Here is a 16860-nt window from a genome sequence, read left to right as displayed (position 1 = left end):
ATCTGGATGAGCCCTGTGCATGTTTAGTTGTTAAAAGTTCACTAGAGATTCAAATGATCTGCCAGTTGTGTGAATATGTTACCTACAAAAGCAAAGGAAACTAAGTCAAGGTTCGGGGAGCATTGGGTTGAAAGGTCCTGAGGGCAGGTGTGTGGGTTTTGGAGTCAGGTAGAACAGGCTGGAGTCTTGCCCCACTCCTTCCTGACCATGGGACCTTGGGCAGGCATGTCTGAGTCTCAGAATCCTCACCTGCTGAGTGGAGGTGAGCCCCACCTCCCAGCCCTGTGCTGGGATCGTGTGAGGTGAGGGGGGTAAACATGCCTGGCCATCTCCAGGAAATAATTTCCTCATATCACAGTTTGGCCTAGAAACTGACCTTGACACCTTCCTGGAGTCAAGATCTAATTGGACTTGGGCTATTAGAATCAAAGAAGACAAATGCGTGAGGGAACACAAACACCATAGGCTTCAGTGCAGGGATTTACAGATTGTTTCGAGGAGCATTTGGCTTCCTTGGAGAGGGGAACCTTGGAGAGCGTGCGATAGGCCCAGAGGAAGAGCTCCAGGGCCCTCACATTGACAATTGAAGCAGAGTAAAAATCCATTTTAAATATACAGGGGTTCCTTATAAAACTTCTCATTAAAATGGGGGAAGTTTCTGCTGCTAAAAATATACTTGAAACCCCCTGGTATGTGGGGAAAGAACAGCAGGCCGGGAGAAGACTCTGCTTTTCGGTGTTGTTCTATGTTTAAGTCCTGGGTGATCAGCAGGTGGTAGACTCTTGGAGGGCTGAGAGTCTTTGCTGGAAGCCTGGGTACTCATGTCAGAAGGCCTGCCTCAGACTCCCAACAACCAAGGCACTACAAGCTGTCATTTTTCTGGGGCCCAGTTCCCCAGTCAGTAAAATGTGGTTGAAAGAGCCTAGGGGGGTAATCTGTAAAAGTTGAAACTAGGTTCTTCAGTTCCAAGAAGCAAAGCTTGAACCCTGGACAGTTTTTAGTGGGGTCATTTCTTAGTGTAAGAAGCATTGTTATTCTAAATAAAAGAAGAATTGTTTCTGGAAAAATTGTTTCCTCAAAGCTCAGCTTTGAGGAAGCTGAGCACTGGGAGGGAGAATAACCTAGTGGTTTAAAATACAGATGCTAAAGCCAGAGACTGGGATTCAAATCCAGTTGTTAAATGGAAATCATAATATCTACTGGTTGCATACCCTGGTGAGAGTTAAAGGAGATCATATATGTAAAGTGCTGCTAAGAATAAAGAAAACAAAAATGCATGGTGGGTCAGAAGTCCATAATTTTACTATTATCATTATTACCATTTGTGCCTCCTTGGAGAATGTGAAACTAGGCTGTCGTGCACACTTGGGGTGGGGGTGGGGTGGGCAATAAATGTGCAACGCTGACAACTGAATGAGCTTTGCCTACTTAGAATTCAATGGAGGATTTGGCTAGGCCCAGGGTTCCCCTGTCTAGGTCCCTTTTGTTGTCCTTAGACACCTTTTTGTTTTAAAAATATAAAGTAATTTTATTGAGATATATTCACACGCCATACCATCCATCCAAGGTATGCAATCAGTGGCTTTGAGCATGATCACAGAGTTGCTCAGGCACTTTTTTGAGTGGATCGCTTTCCTCCACAACATTCAGACACCTTGGTTCCACATCCCAGGACCTGCCACCTAGGTCTCTCGTTGCCCCCTCGCAGGTCTCAAACTTTTCCTGTGGGGTCCAGCTGGACTCCCTTCCTTGATGCCCTCTACTCACACCAAATCTCTTTTCCCTCTGCTCTTTTACCCCTGCAGTTGCTCTGCTTGAAACTGTCCCCTCTCCTCCTCTGCTTGTCTGTGTCATTCTCATATTTCAAACCCAGGTCAAACTCTGCCACCTTTAGAAAGCTGTCAACTCCAGCCTTTGAATTCCAATGGCAGTTCTACAAAAATCATTTGGATTTTGTTGTCTTTGTTGTCTATATCCTGTCTGCCCAGTTGCATTGCAAAAGCTCCCTGGGATCTAAGTCTCAGCCATGGAGCTTGGACTTAAAGTTTCAAAGCCTCAGTGTGAGCCTAGCTATGTGGCCTCAGGTAAGCCATTTCCCCCCAGCTTTCCAGCCTCAGCATCTGTGAAAAATGAGGGTGGCAGTAGAACTTCTCTCTGGTTTGTAGACTGGGAAAGGCAGGCAGGAGTCAGGGACCCAGAGGTGGGTGGCATGTCTTGGCATTCCACCAGGTGCTGGTGCCTTTCTCAGTGCCCTAAATCCAACAGGGGCTCCATTTACCTCTGTCCCCCCAACCACGGGGCAGCATGGCTGCACAGAAATTCCACAGACACCGTCCAGGGGGACTGGCTCAGGCACCCATGCCAAGACAAAACCTGCCTCAGTGTGCGCCCCGCAGTCTGGTGATGGGGCGCCAGCGGCTGGTGCAGGAGGGAGGCCCAGCACCTCCCCCAGCTCTCTTCTTTTGCACCTGTGAAGGAGAGGGAGCCTCTAGGGTGCCCACAGCACTCCTTTCCAGGTCATTCGATGACTGCACACTGAGCCTTCATAGTACCCAGAAATCCAGTTAAAAATGAGACATTTTGGGATGCCTGCTGAGGACTCACCTCTCCACAGGCAAGGCAGAGAATTGGGAGCATTTCACCAGTTAGTCTCTGCCAGAGTGTCGTGTACACCCTTGATGTTCCCGGGGTGACTGTTGAAGCAAAGGATTGAAGGAGGGATGTGTGAATAAATGAAAACCCGGTTTCACCCACGAGGAATTTATAATCTGGGTGGGGAGAGAAGACTAAAGTATGTGAACTGATGCTGTATCAACAGAAGACAGAGCATAGTAAATGCTGGATACGGGAACTCAGAGGGGAGGGCACTTAGGCTGTGAGCTCCGTGGGGGCAGGACCATGTGTCCGCAGGGTGCCTGGGGCCTGCACCAGAGCTGGGCATGTAGTAGGTGATCAGTATGCATTTGTGGGTGAAGAAATGAGAGCAGAAGTGTGTGCAGGCATGAGAGATTGATTGAGAGGAGGGGAGGGTGGAAATAGGGGTTGGGGGTATGGGGGTTTAGAAAAGTGATGACTCTGGGTGGGCTGCTGTGATCAAGGTTGAGTTTTGAGCTTGGTGTGTTCTGATGGGTAGACATTAAAGAAGCAGAGGAGAAGAGGGAAAGAAGAAGGGAATACTCAGCAGAGGAGACTATGTAGTATTACAGCACAGCAAATTGATCCCAGACACATCTGGGTTTGAATTCCTGCTGCATCACTTGCTAGCTTGGCCAAGCAATTAACTTCTTTGGGTCTCATTTGGTTTATTGTCAAAGCAAAGATAATAATAACTGTGGCTTAAAAGTAACTCACACTGGATTAGGTATGTTGTATGTATTATTTAATGAAAGCTCACACCACCTCATTTTGCAGATGAAGAAACTGAGACACAGAGAAGTAAATGGCTTGCTTCAGACCATTTTGTTTTTCATTTGTCATTGCTGCATAACAAACCATCTCAACACTCTGTTTTAAACCCACAACTATTTTATTTGGTCATGATTCTGTGGTCTGTAATTCAGAAGAAGTTAAACTGGGGCCACTTTTATAAACTGGGGCCACTGTAGTTTTCTGGCCAATCAGCTGAGGTTTAAGATGACCTCACTCACATGCCTGATGGTTGGCATTTTGGTTCTTGAAAGTGTGGCCACCCCAGCAGGCTACTTCACATCCTGGTCTCAGGGTTTTAATTACAGCTAAAAGTGGGCAAACCCAATGTGCAATCAATTTTCAAGCCTCTGCTTGTGTCACATGTACTAATACCCCATGGGCCAATGCAAGTCACATAGCCAAGCACAGAGTCATGGGGTGGAAAGTAAATTTTACCTCTTGCTAGGAGGAGCTGGAAAGTCACAATGCAAAGAGGTGGGCCTGCAGAGATGGGAGGAATCACTGAGGCCATCTTTGCAAAAAGCCTATCACGGCCACCAGCTGCTCAGGGTACCTTGGAGTTCAGATCCAATGAGTCACTGCTGGGGATATCTTTTGAGCACTTTCTGGTTATTACGACTAGTGACACAAGTCTTTATACTCACCCCCCTCCCTCCCCCAACTTCCTCTTGCCCTTGAAACTCCAGGATAATGATGACAGTAACAGAGGAAAATTGAGAAGCAAATGATGGGGACTTTCTTTGTTTTTTAATTTTTTTATAAAGGAGGAGGAGGTGGTTATGTTTGGGGTTACTAATAATAGCTCGTGGGTGTAGTGATGATGGAGATAAATGCCAAAGGCCATCCATCATCCACTTTAGGGAAAAGGCTTGTCTTCTTCTGCGGCCAAGAAGGATGCAGAAGCATTGCGGGGATGGGCATTTTGTTACTTCATTCATTCAATAAACCTTCCCTCTGCCTTATCCCCACCACCTCTAGGTACCCTCCTCTCTAAAGTGCATAAGCATGTATGTGTCCTCTCTCTCTCTCTCTGTTTTGCTTTCCCTTCATGTTGGCTTCATAATCAGGCAGACTTCTCCCATGTGGTAGGAAAGATGGCCCTCAGCACTGCAAGCTTCCTGACAGCTCAGCTCCCCCAGTGGAAAGAGAACACTGATTCCAGCAGAAGTCTCAGAGCTGTCTCTAATTGGCCTGCATGGGATCCTGAGCGCCAGTCACAGTGACCAGATTAATGTTTACTGATCAGCCAGGCTGGCTCTCATGCCCACCCCCACGGTTGGAGAGTGCAGTCAGTTTCACAAGAACCACATGAACTCAGAGTGGTGGAGGGGAACTTGGGGCATTTCCTCAAAGAAAATCAGGAAGCTGGTCCAGAAAAAGGAGGACTGGATGATCCTGGGCAGAGAAAAACAAGAGATGTCCATTGAGGGGTAGTAGCTGGGGGACAGTACAGAAGTGGCTCCATTGGCTAGTGCCAGAACAAACACCTGTTGATCTTCTGCCTATAAACCAGGGGTTCTTAACAGGGGGTCCGTGAGCGTGAATTGAAATTCAAAAAACATTATTCTTGTGGGGACGTATTGGTTTATGTGTGATGTATTTATAAAATAATACACAGTATAGTGTGGACTTAGTAAGGGGTCTGTGGTTTTTACCTGACTGACATAGGGGTCCATGGAACAAAAAAGGTTAAGAACTCCTGCCCTAGGCTGTTCCTCAACCCTCTTTGACCCCTGCTCTCCCTGGGCGTCAGGCTCACACTGCTTCCTTTGTCGGGAACACTCCACACCGCCATGCCCTGTTCTCCCAGCTACCAGATGCTTTTCCTTCAAGGTTCAGTCTAGGTGTCCCTTCCTCCAGAAAGCCTTCCTTTAGTACCCTGCATTCCCCTCATCCTTGCACTTCACACATTATGTTGATTTGCTTGTTTAGTTGTCTGTCTCCCCAGGAGATTATGTATCTGTGAGGGCAGAGACTCGTCTTCCATAATATTTGTTTGCAGCACCTAGTATAGTCCCTGGCCCACGATCAACTGCTCAATAAATATTTAATGACTGAAAGTCTAACTCACTCCCACCCCAATACACACTTACCAGGTCAGAGGCAGTAGAATTACACTTCCCCCATTTTGTCCATTCTCTCTCCTCCCTCCTTCTGCTCTTGCTCTCCCTCTCCTTTTCTCCCTTCCCCACTTCCCTTTCCTTACCCTCCCTCCCTCCCTGCCTGCCTCCCTGCCTGCCTCCCTCCCTCCCTCTCTCCCTCCCTCTCTCCCTCCCTCCCTGCCTCCCTCCCTCCCTTCCATCTTTCCTTCCTTCCTTCCTTTCTTCCTCCCTCCCTCCCTCCCTCCCTCCAGCCAGCCAGCCAGCCATTCGTTGGATCATTCATGCAAATACATTTTGTACTTGCTGGGTACCTTTCTTTAGTTCAGTACAGGGGATATGATCATGAAGAAGATCTTGATCCTCGTGAACCTTGCACTCTTGCACTTTGGGCGAAACAGAGTATAAACATGCAAAATGAGTACATAAGGTAGAGAGTATAAGCTCTACAGAGAGCATAGACGTCACAGTGCTTGGATGGCCAGACTACAATGCTGCGACTTTTCATTTCCTTGAAGGATGCCTTTGGCATGCATTGGCCCAAGATTTCACCCATACCCAGATGTTGGAGGCAAACGCCTTGATGTGCTCCTTGCTGGCCCTGCCTGTGGGAGAGAGGAAGCCCACTGGGACTGCATCTTTGAGGAGTTGTTTTCTAACAATGGATCCTTATCCCATCTCAACATGTTTCTTTATTGATGCTGTCAAGTTCCAGATCTTTATTTGCTTTCTTTTACATATGAGTGAGGGTTTGAAGGACTGAGCAGGTAATCCTGTCCTGTTTTCACAATCTATGGATGTGGGAAGATGCAAAAGGCAGTGCAGCTACCAGAAAAGGCAATACCTAGGGGTCAGAAGACCCTACCTCTGGTCTCTGCTCCGACTGGCCCCGTGCGACTTTGGGCAATATACTTGCTATTTCCGGCCCTGTTTCTTTAAGCGAAGGGTTAGTACATGAGTTTTCCAGGGGACTTTTTGGCTCTTACATTCTGAGAATTATATTCAGAGATGTAATTCTGTTAGGCTCTGGAGGGCTGGAAAGCGGACCTCCCACCTGGCACTAAGCGGAGCGAATGCCCCTGAGGGGCCCTTGGAGATTTCAGGTTGAAGACAGTCTCAGCGACTTGACCTAAGTTGAACTCCTGCTTCCACCTCTGGCACAGCCCTTGGCACACTGCTCTAGCCAGTCACTTTATACTTGCAATTTATAGAGCAATTTCCCATTCACTTCTCATCTGAACTTCACCATGTAGACTCAGAGAGGACAAGCCTTTCCCACTCAGCAAGTAATAGGAGGGGTAAGTCTCAAAACCATGTCTCCTGAACCCCATTTGGTAGAGTCCCTTTCATCCTTATTTTGTGGTTGAGGAAGGGATGCCAGGAAGGCAAAAACGACCATGTGCCCATTAAGCCCAGTCTGTGGAGTCGGTCAACTTGGCTTTGAACCTTGGCATTGCATTTACTAGTTTTGTGACCTTGAGAAACTTCTCTGAGCCAGTTTTGTCATCTATAATGCAGGAATCTTAATGGTGTTTTAGTGAGAAATAAATGAGTTAATCTTTGTAAAGTGCTTAGGACAAGGCCTGGCATGTAGTAAACAATTGAAGAATGTTAACGCCTATCATCATTGTTATTGGTATTGTCATCATGCTGCCTCCCAAGACTAGAGTAAGGGTTAATTGAAGTGCTCCTTGGGGTGAATAAAAAAAGAGGTTTGTAGACTCTAAAGTAATAGATAAATTTGAGTATTATTACACATGCTGGACTGGCAATATCGAGCAGACTTGTCCAGGCTATTGTGCTAAGAACCTTCTATACTGAAGGTATGGGTTTTTCAGGTACTTACAGGAAATATCTAAAGGATTCTAGGTGTAAATAGACCCATTTCAAAGAGGCATCCAGGTAAAATCTTCATGCCAGCTGTCCAGTGTAAGTCATCCTGCACAGGTTGACTTCACTACTCTGCTTGGGATCAGGTACCACTGTCTGGATCATGGGGAGTTTGACTCCAGGGTAGTCAGGGTTACGTTCTCATGCCTGCAATCTTTAGCATGCATTTCAGAGACTGTATTGGGAAGGTTGGCCTGTTGGATAGCAGAAAGAGTATTCTTTGATTCAAGAAGGCTAGAATGGTAGGCAAAGGAGTGTGAGGCTAAAAACACCTAACTTAGATGCTGACTTTGGGTGAGTGGATAGAAGGATGGATGGATGGGTGGATGGATGGATGGATGGATGAATGGAGAGGAAGATCTAGTTGCAAGTGGAAATGCTCTCTTTTCCTCTGAGCTATTCAACCCAGGTGATAGGATTAGTGGTGAGATAAGCAGGCCTCAGAAGTTGATATAGGGAAGGTGAATTTAGCAGGAATCATTCAATCCAGACAGGGGTGAGGTCCAGAAATAAACAGCACCAGCAAAGAGATGCTGGAGCAAGGAAACCAGTGGAGTCCATGAATGTGGAAGGATAATAGGGGGCCTTGAGAATAATGAAAGTGGGGGTCCTGGATGCTGGCATCCCCAGCTCTTAGCTACATTGTTTCTAGAAACCGTGGCATAAAGAAGATCATTGAAAATAGCCAACTGCTTTGGTTATCTATAATCCTGCAGTAATATCTTTTGGCCACTAGATGACGGGCCTGCATCAATACAGCAAACTTTTTGGTGCATTTAGTTCAGAAATAATCATAGTAGGCTGGCATAAAGAGTAGATAAAGTCAGCAAGAAAGGAGTCTCTAGGGCTTTAGGGCAATTTCAAGTGAACAAAAATGGTGGGATGCAGATAAGAGGCCTTTTCAAAATGATCCACAAAAGAAAATTTGATTGCATTTTTTTTTCATTTATTGTTTTGAAAATTTGGGAGGTTTTCAGAATGAAGGAGGAAGAAACATTTTTTCTCACATTAGCTAATGTTCTACAGGGTTTGTAAGCATTTTCCTAAATGGTCAAGTGAGTAGTTTCAAGGATCTCTAATGCTCAGCTGAAATCAGGCATGATAATGGTGACAATAGCAGCTAATGCCTAAATGGCCCTTACTATATGGCAGGTACTTTTCTCAGAACTTTACAAATAAACCTGCCTTACAACAAACCTATGAGGTAGGTGCTACTGTTATCCCCATTTTTCAGTTGAGGAAGCAGAGGTCAGAGAGGTTACATGACTTGTCTAAGGTCACACAGCTAATAAGTGGCAGTACCAGGATTCAGCCCAGACATTTGGCCCCAGAGCCCATATTTTTAACTACCACGTTCTACAACAGATGTTGTCTCCATTGACTTTTGGCCTAAAGCAAAAAGAACCTCCCAAGCAACGGATTAAGTCTGTGATTTTATAATAAAAGTCACAGAAGAATTCCTCATTCTAATAAACTCCTTTCATAGAACCTCAGATGGGAATAAACAGAATTATAGGGCCTGCCAGTACTTCATTCAAACTTCTCTGTCTTAAAGGACCTGGTCAGGTAGCAGCACATCCCATCCGCATTGGTGACTCCTGCTGGCAGCTTCCATTCTGTTAACTTCTGTAATTATCCAAACAATAGGAGAAGAGAATGAGCAAGGCTCAGGAGCTATGAATTTCAGAATGTCTTGAGGTTCTGAGCAGAAAAAGATGATCATAAACCTGATATTGCAAAGGAAAAGTGCCCTCATAGTTGGGGACCAGGAGAGAGGATACTGTTGATATGGGGCTGCCCAGACTGCTTTCGGGCTGCAGAAATATCATGTCTGCCGAGCAAATGGTAATGAATTAAGGAATCAGTATGATACAGTAGAAAACATGGTGGATTAAAAGTCAAGAGTCCAGATTTCTAATGTGGCTTAATATACTCTTCCATTCCTAGGTATATACTTAAGACAAATGGAAACATATGCCCTCACAAAGAATTGTCCATGAGCTTTCATAGCAGCAGTATTCATAGTAGCCAAAAGCTGTAAAGAAACCTAATGACCATCAACAGATGACTAGATGAACAAATTATGGTATATCTGTACCAGGGAGTACTAATTCAAACAATAAAAATGAACTGCTGAGACACACAGTAACATGCAAGTCTCTCAAAAATTACGCTGAGGGAAAGCAGACCCAAGAGTTTATACTGTACTTTTCTGAGAACTTTACAAATAAGTCTGCCTTACAACAAGCATTCCATTTATATGACATTCTAGAGCACACACACAAAAACAATCTATAGTCACAGAAAGCAAATCAGAAGTTGTGTGGGGCCAGGGTGGGGGAGGGGGGATTAACTGCAACAGGGCGTGAGGGATATTTTTAGTATACTGGAAATGTTCTGTCTCTTGATCATGCTGGAGACTATACTGATAGACTGTATGACCTTGGACAAGCTACTTTGCCCTTCTGGGCCTCAGTTTCCCTGGTTGTAAAATTTAGTGATTGGATGATTCTTTTGGCTCAAAAATTCCATTCTTATGATAATATCTAATTTGTATTCTGGAAGAAGAGTAGTAAAGTACAGCTTGCTTTACAGGAATTCATTTTATAGCCAAGGATGAGTTTATTCCAGGGAGCATGGAATACATATTGGGTAATCTACATTTGGGGACAGAGCCATTTGCAGGTCAATTTTACTTGAGGGAACAGCTAAGAAAATGATTTGTATGTGAGTATGAAGGATGCTCTGTGGGAAGTATCCCATGAGCACCTGAGGAGGAGCTTTCCCACTGACACTGTGAGGGGAAGGGTGAAGGGAAGCAAGAGTCTGAGAACCTCCAAATGCTCAGGGACTGTGGTCACCTCTTTTTATTTTCTATTTACCGTTCATGTCTGGCATTTAGTAAGTACTTAATGACTGATTGAAATGTAGATGATGATGGTGATGGTTGTGATGGTGATGATGATAATGATGGTGAAGCTGCTGCTGATTATTATCATCATCATTTCCAGTCCTCAGAGAGACTGAAAAAAAAAGTGTGGGAGCTCAGAGTGCATTGTGGGCAGAAGGCACGGACAGATCTGATGAGAGTGCGGAACTTTGGAAGGGACTGGGAACATTAGGGCTGGACCCCAGTAGGCCCTAGTAGGCTACTGATTTCCCACGCTTGTGTGTCCCCAGGTCATGAAAACCTACCACATGTACCACGCAGAGAGCATCAGTGCAGAAAGCAAGCTAAAGGAGGCTGAGAAGCAGGAGGAGAAGCAGTTCAACAAGTCAGGGGACCTCAGCATGAACCTGCTCCGGCACGAGGACCGACCCCAGCGCCGCAGCTCTGTGAAGAAGATTGAGAAGATGAAGGAGAAGGTGATTGGGGGACCCAGGCCGGGGCAGGCAGGAAGCAGGGGTTCCTGCTTCTAGCTGACAGCCTTGACCTTCCGAGTGCCCTCCCATTCCTCTGCACGACAGCCTGTGGGGCTGGAAAGATGCTGCCAGCATCTGGTCTCTCACAGGGCTGTGACACAGAGGTGGGAGGGCTGGCCAGGCCTCAGCCAGCACTTGTGAGGCCTGGCCCAGCTCCAGAGAGGAATGCAGCTGACAGGAGAGCTCAGTGGTGATGGGAGTCACATCCAGTACTCGAGTACATTCTCAGGCGCTGGAGGCTCCTTAAGCAGTGGGGGGGACATTTGCTCCAGAGGGGACTTTGGTGCCTGGGGAGCTGGTTAGGACTGAGTAGGTCTTGGGGCGGGGTGGGAGCAGCCCTGGGCTACCAATCAGCCCACAGGAATCTGATGAAGGACCCATTCAGAAATGGCCATTTCCCAGCCAAAGATGGGAATTTTAGAATCATTCTCTTTGGGGGCTGGAGAGGTCCTTTAATGCGACATGGTGAACTGCATGCTAATTTTGGAGTCAGAAAGGCTAGGTTTTGAAAATACCTTATTTATAACACCTCTCTGAGCCTCAGTTTTTAAATTTGTGCAATAAATTCACTGGGCTAGAACAGGATGGCAAATAAGTCTCATCTTTCATGTCAACTCTGATCAGCTGGTAGTGGCTGCCCAGAGCACTGTATTGAGGATTAGAAAAAAACAGTTCTGCAATCAATTAATGATGCCTGCTATGGCTGGGGAATTTAGAGGTGCAAAGCACATAAAGTTCCTTTCTTCTTAGAGGGTTGTGATTTTGTTGTTGAATCCTCCGCATTCATTCATTCCAAGCAACCAGCAAACACTCCTGAGCTCTTTCTATGTCTCAAACATTGTGCCACATGGTTACTTTTGCCTCTATTAGTCTAGTTCTGTGATTTTATAATCTTTAACTCTAAAAATTATAGGAGGTTGGATAGGAATAAAACCTAACAGAACCTGGGTAAGCTAGAAAAGTAGTTGGAGGAAAATAGGATAAAATTTCAGAGTAATTATTGAAGGCAAAGAAAAATAGCCTTCACAACAACTAACAGGGACCCAATTTAAAAATGGGCAAAGTATTTGAATAGACATTTCTCCAAAGAAAACATACAAATGGCTGAGGAGTACATACATAAAAAGATATTCGATATCATTGCAAGTCAGGAGTGAAATGTAAGTCAAAACCACAACGAGAGACCTCCTTACATCCATTAGAATGGTAAAATAAAAAAAGACAGATAATAACAAGTACTGATGAAGAGGTAGAAAAATTGGGACCCTCAGGCTTTGCTGGTGGGAATGCAAAATGGTGCAGCCACTGTGGAAACCAGTCTGGTTGTGCCTCAAAATGTTGAACATAGAGTCACCATATGACTCAATAATTCTTCTCCTAGGTATCTGTCTACCCAAGAGAAATGAAAACATATGTCTGCACAAAAACTTGCACACTAATATTTGTAGCAGCCTTATTCATAATAGCCAAAAAGTAGAACCTAAGTGTCCATCAGCTGATGAATGGATAAATAAAAGTTGGCATATTTATACTTTGGAATATTTTCATCAGTAAAAGGAAATAAAGTACTGATCATGCTGCAAAATGGATGAACCTTGCAAAATTTATGCTAAATAAGAGAAACCAGTCACAGAAGACCATGTATTGTACAATTCTGTTTATATGAAATGTCTAGAATAGACAGATCCTTAGAGATAGAAAGTAGAGTAATGATTGTCAGGGGGTGGGGGTGGGCAGGAGAATGGGGAGTGACTTCTGATGGGTACAGGATTTCTTTGGGGTGATGAAAATATTCTAAACTTAATGTGTCGTTATACAACTCTCTGAATATACTAAAAGAATTAGTAAAATAACCAAGTAGGGGATTACAGAACTATGACAAAGAGGGTAATGTAGTGGGGTAGAGAGAGTCCTGGTTGGGGAGTCTGGAGGCTAAGTTTTAGCTCAGATTTGTTTGCTAATTAGCCGTTTGGCTCTTGGGCTACTTTTCTTCAGTTTTCATTTCCTCCCCTACTACATGGATGAATTAAGCTAAGATACCTCTAAAATCATTTTCAGGTATAAAATTTTATGAGCTGTTAAAGGCTGAAGATGGTCTCAGGGCCGCAGTGGGCCACTGGAGATGGGCCAGGAATATCAAAACTCTCTGTGGGGGTTGAGGGCATGACTGGTACATGATGTAATGTCCTGGAGAAGTCTGTTTCTGGAAATTCACAAAGTACAAAGACCCTGGAGAAAAGTCTGAGGAGATCCCAGAAGAGAATTAAAGGTTGACAGAGGGGGTTCCTGTACTGAAAAGCTTAAGGAACTCCATCTGGAATAAGGAAGGTTTCAGGAGGCAAATCCTGATTCTTTACCTGTTCTTACCCAGCAGCGGGTTGCGTCAGTCTCAGAGGGGCAGGGGGACTGGTCTCCACTCAACGCTTTATTTCCTCCTTCTCAGGCCGACTCAGAACAGAAGCAGCTTCCCAGGAAGGCGGTCAGGCTCCTAGCCAAGACCTGCGCCTCCTGCTGCCCCTCCACTCACATCCAGTAAGGGTGCCCTCTGCCCTCCTGCCCTTCAGTTAGCCCACCTTGTGCAGGAACTATTCTGGATGCTAAAAATCCAAGGACAAGCAAGGCAGATCAGTCCCTAACTGCAGAGAGTTTACTCTTGAGTGGGGGACACTGAACATAAGTAGACAAAGAGGTCGTGAGAAGCACTTACAAGGAGACACAGAGCAGAGCAGGGACAAAGAAAGAGAGAGGGACAGAAAGGGACAGAGAGTGCTGGGGAGGGGCAGTGGTGATGCTGGCGGTGTATTTTAGACAAGTCAGTCGTCAAGCGCCTCTATGGCCATGAACTTGGGTCAGGACCTGAATCAAGGTGCCAGCAGGGCTGTGCCCCTCTGGAACTTGTAGCGAGCATCCATCTTGGCCTTGTCCTAGCTTCTGGCAGCTTCCTGGTGATCCTTGGCATTCCTTGGCATGTTGATTGATTCACCTGCCTCTGTCTTCCCATGGCCTTCTCCCCTGTGTCTGTCTGTCCGATTCTCCCCTTCTTAGAAAGACACCAGTTCATATTCAATCAGGGTCTGCTTGGTCCAGTTTGGCCTCATTCTAAGTAATCATGTCTTCAAAGACCCTCTTTCCAAATAGGGTCGTATTTACAGGACCGGGTTTAGGAGTTGGACCTATCTTTTGAGGGGACACAATTCAACCCCTAACACCTCCCCCAGGTCCCACACTCCATTCTCTACACACCACACAGGGAGCCTGCAACGTGCTCTTGGCTCCCTCGGGAATGGCATGTCCTCACTCTTCCTGGTGAGTCCTTCTCTGTCCCTCAGTGCCCACTCAGACAGCCCCTCTCCAGAGTTCTCCCAAAGCCTACGATGGAGTTGCACCTTCCCTCCTCTTTGCTCCCACAAGCCTCTGTCCATAACCCTCGGGCAAGAACACAAAGAGATTCAATTGCTCCATCCAACCCTGATCCATTGGACAAAGCCTCCGGGAATGCTGTGTTAAATATTTTTCTCAGGCCTTGTATGGGCTCCGAGGGAAAAAAATCCCCTAGTTTATTTGTGATGCCTGCTGTGAGTAGAAGGCATACCGTGGCCCATGTGCCAGGAATCTGCCAACCCTGTGCTCATCCGACAGGTTCGTCATCAGTTGCATGTGTGCAGTGTGAAGTGAACAGGCTCCAATTCTTACTCACCTGGCATAGAGAGGCATTCCATGGGGACGTGTGGCATTGACGCGCAGACAGTTCCTCTGAAGAAGATCACAGATCCCTCCTTTCAATGACCCGGCTGTGACATCTACTCTTCTTCTTGCAGAGGCAGGCTAAGTATTCTGAAAACAAGCTGAAATGCACCAAGGCCCGAAATGACTACTTGCTGAATCTGGCAGCCACCAACGCAGCTATAAGCAAATACTATATCCATGATGTCTCCGATCTAATCGATGTGAGTACCCTGGGGAGGCTGGGGCTGAGCAGGGCCTTCCACCCATGGCTGGCACACATCCTCAGCTCAGGGGTGGGGGGCTGGCCTTTGTCCTTAGCCAACATTCTGGAGTGGCCAGCGGTCCTCTGTGAGCCCTGTTATAGGTTGGGGGCCTGGGAAATGAGTATTGCCCCCCCTGGTTTCCACTTCCATGGGTGGGAGATAGGCCCCTGGCAACCCCCTGCCCAGTTGGGTTAGGCATTCACATATTCAACATGCACTTCCCAAGGCCTTCCTCTCCACCAGGGCCTTTGCTGGGTTTGGGGGTACAGGGGTGAGCTGTATGCAGTTCATGCCCTGGGGGATTTCCCAGTGTGGTAAATGAGATTTTTATATGTTCAGTAACCCCCATACACACTTCCGTGTCCAATAAATCAGACATGCAGGCATGTGAAAGGAATTAGTCAGTGAGACGGAATTACACAGAACAGCTTTATGCGGGGTGCCATCTGGGGAGGAACTGGGCAGTTTAGAAAGTGGAGACTGGAACACTGACTGCTAAGCACCAGCTGTGCAGGACGCGTTGCAGGGACAACCGGACTCGGCGAAAGAACACGGTGAGCAGCGCCATCGGGAACAGAGCCTGTATCGTCTGTGTGGGCACCGGGACTGTGTCTCGTGTCTTCCGTCTTCCTCTCCCCACGCAGACAGGCATTTGCCCCAGTACATGTTCAACAAAGGTTCAATACCCGTTCATGGATCCTTTTCCTCTGCCCTGGGACACCCTGTCGGGAAATCAGAAGGTCTCTGCCTTCCCCTTGCAGCAGAGGGGAGCCCATTATCACAGCCAAGGCGGAGCCGGCTGCCCTGCCCTGCCTTCCCAAAGGCCTGAGGTCAGGCCCTTCTCATTCCTGCCCTTTGAATTTCCTCTTCACTCTTTCAGCCTTTTCATATATGCATTTTCCTGTGTACTTACTATGGTCCAGGACTTGGGCTCGGTGCTGGAGGTGTGGCAGTAGAGAGAGTCAGCAAGTCTTCCTTTGTGGAACTTAATGATCCAGAGGACAAACGACACGATTGCAATGCAGAGTCATTGTTGTCACTGTGGGGGAGGTGGAGGGAACTGTGGGCACCTAGAGAAGAGGAGAATGGGGAGAACAATAAAGAGGGCTTCCTGGAGGCAGTGACCTCTCAACTGAAACCTGAAGGAAGGGTATTTAGGCAGGGAGAGAGAGGAAGACTCTTCTAGGCAGAGGGCATGTGTCAAAGCCTAGAGGTGAGAAAACTGGGTGAATTGGAGGAGCTGAAAGGAGCTCTCCTACTGCCCAAATCTGAACCCTAAGGACTTGGGTGTGATTTTTGTGGTAGGATTCCAGAGTGCACCCAGGCTTCCAGGATGAAAGATCTGTGGAAGGTGGGGGGCGGTGGTCATCATCACTACATCGGGGTAGGAAATGCCAGCGCAGCACTCACCGCCTCTGCAGCAAAGTCCTCACCCTGCCCTTGTGCTGTGTGCCTCTCCCTCAGTGCTGTGACTTGGGCTTCCATGCCAGCCTGGCCCGCACCTTCCGGACCTACCTCTCAGCCGAATACAACCTGGAGACCTCTCGCCACGAGGGGCTGGATGTCATCGAGAACGCAGTGGACAACCTGGATTCCCGAAGCGACAAGCACACCGTCATGGACATGTGCAACCAGGTCTTCTGTCCCCCGCTCAAGTTTGAGTTCCAGCCCCACATGGGGGATGAGGTAGGTTTCTGTCTGTGCTTCTGTCTGTGCTCCTGTGCCTCCCCAGCCCTGAACACGGGCGGAAAGAGAACATCAGCCCCTGCACGTACAGGGTGTTCATCTCAGAGGCCCAAGTCAGAGCCCCCGGCTGGCTCAGCGCCCCCACTGCCAAAATTGCTGGACCTTAGCCTCTCTTAAAATCCCCCCCAGTTTTGTCTAGAAGACCCCAAGGGAGTTCCACGTCTGCTCACCCACAGTTGCCTCCTGTCCTCCCCTCGATGTCTGTGGACCTGACCATAGCGTCCCACCGCCCTCTGCCTGCCCTTCCACCAGGCCACTGCCCAGCCTCCGAGGCTGAGAACCCT

The 16860-nt window shown here is 47.1% G+C and overlaps 1 protein-coding gene across 4 annotated transcripts in view; it reads left to right on the top strand.

The window, feature by feature from the left end:
- Positions 1 to 16860, top strand: part of SRGAP3 (SLIT-ROBO Rho GTPase activating protein 3) — a 260329-nt gene that overhangs the window by 177740 nt on the left and 65729 nt on the right. For all 4 annotated transcript variants that reach the window (XM_058288699.2, XM_058288697.2, XM_058288696.2 and 1 more), the window contains exons 5-7: positions 10599 to 10784; positions 14660 to 14788; positions 16295 to 16516. In XM_058288699.2, the coding sequence (XP_058144682.1) occupies positions 10599 to 10784; positions 14660 to 14788; positions 16295 to 16516 (537 nt within the window). The remainder of the gene's footprint in view (positions 1 to 10598; positions 10785 to 14659; positions 14789 to 16294; positions 16517 to 16860) is intronic.

This window comes from Dasypus novemcinctus, chromosome 26 (genome assembly GCF_030445035.2).
Source record: "Dasypus novemcinctus isolate mDasNov1 chromosome 26, mDasNov1.1.hap2, whole genome shotgun sequence".
Classification (NCBI taxonomy): domain Eukaryota; kingdom Metazoa; phylum Chordata; class Mammalia; order Cingulata; family Dasypodidae; genus Dasypus; species Dasypus novemcinctus.
This window is presented reverse-complemented; position numbering and strand designations above follow the sequence as displayed.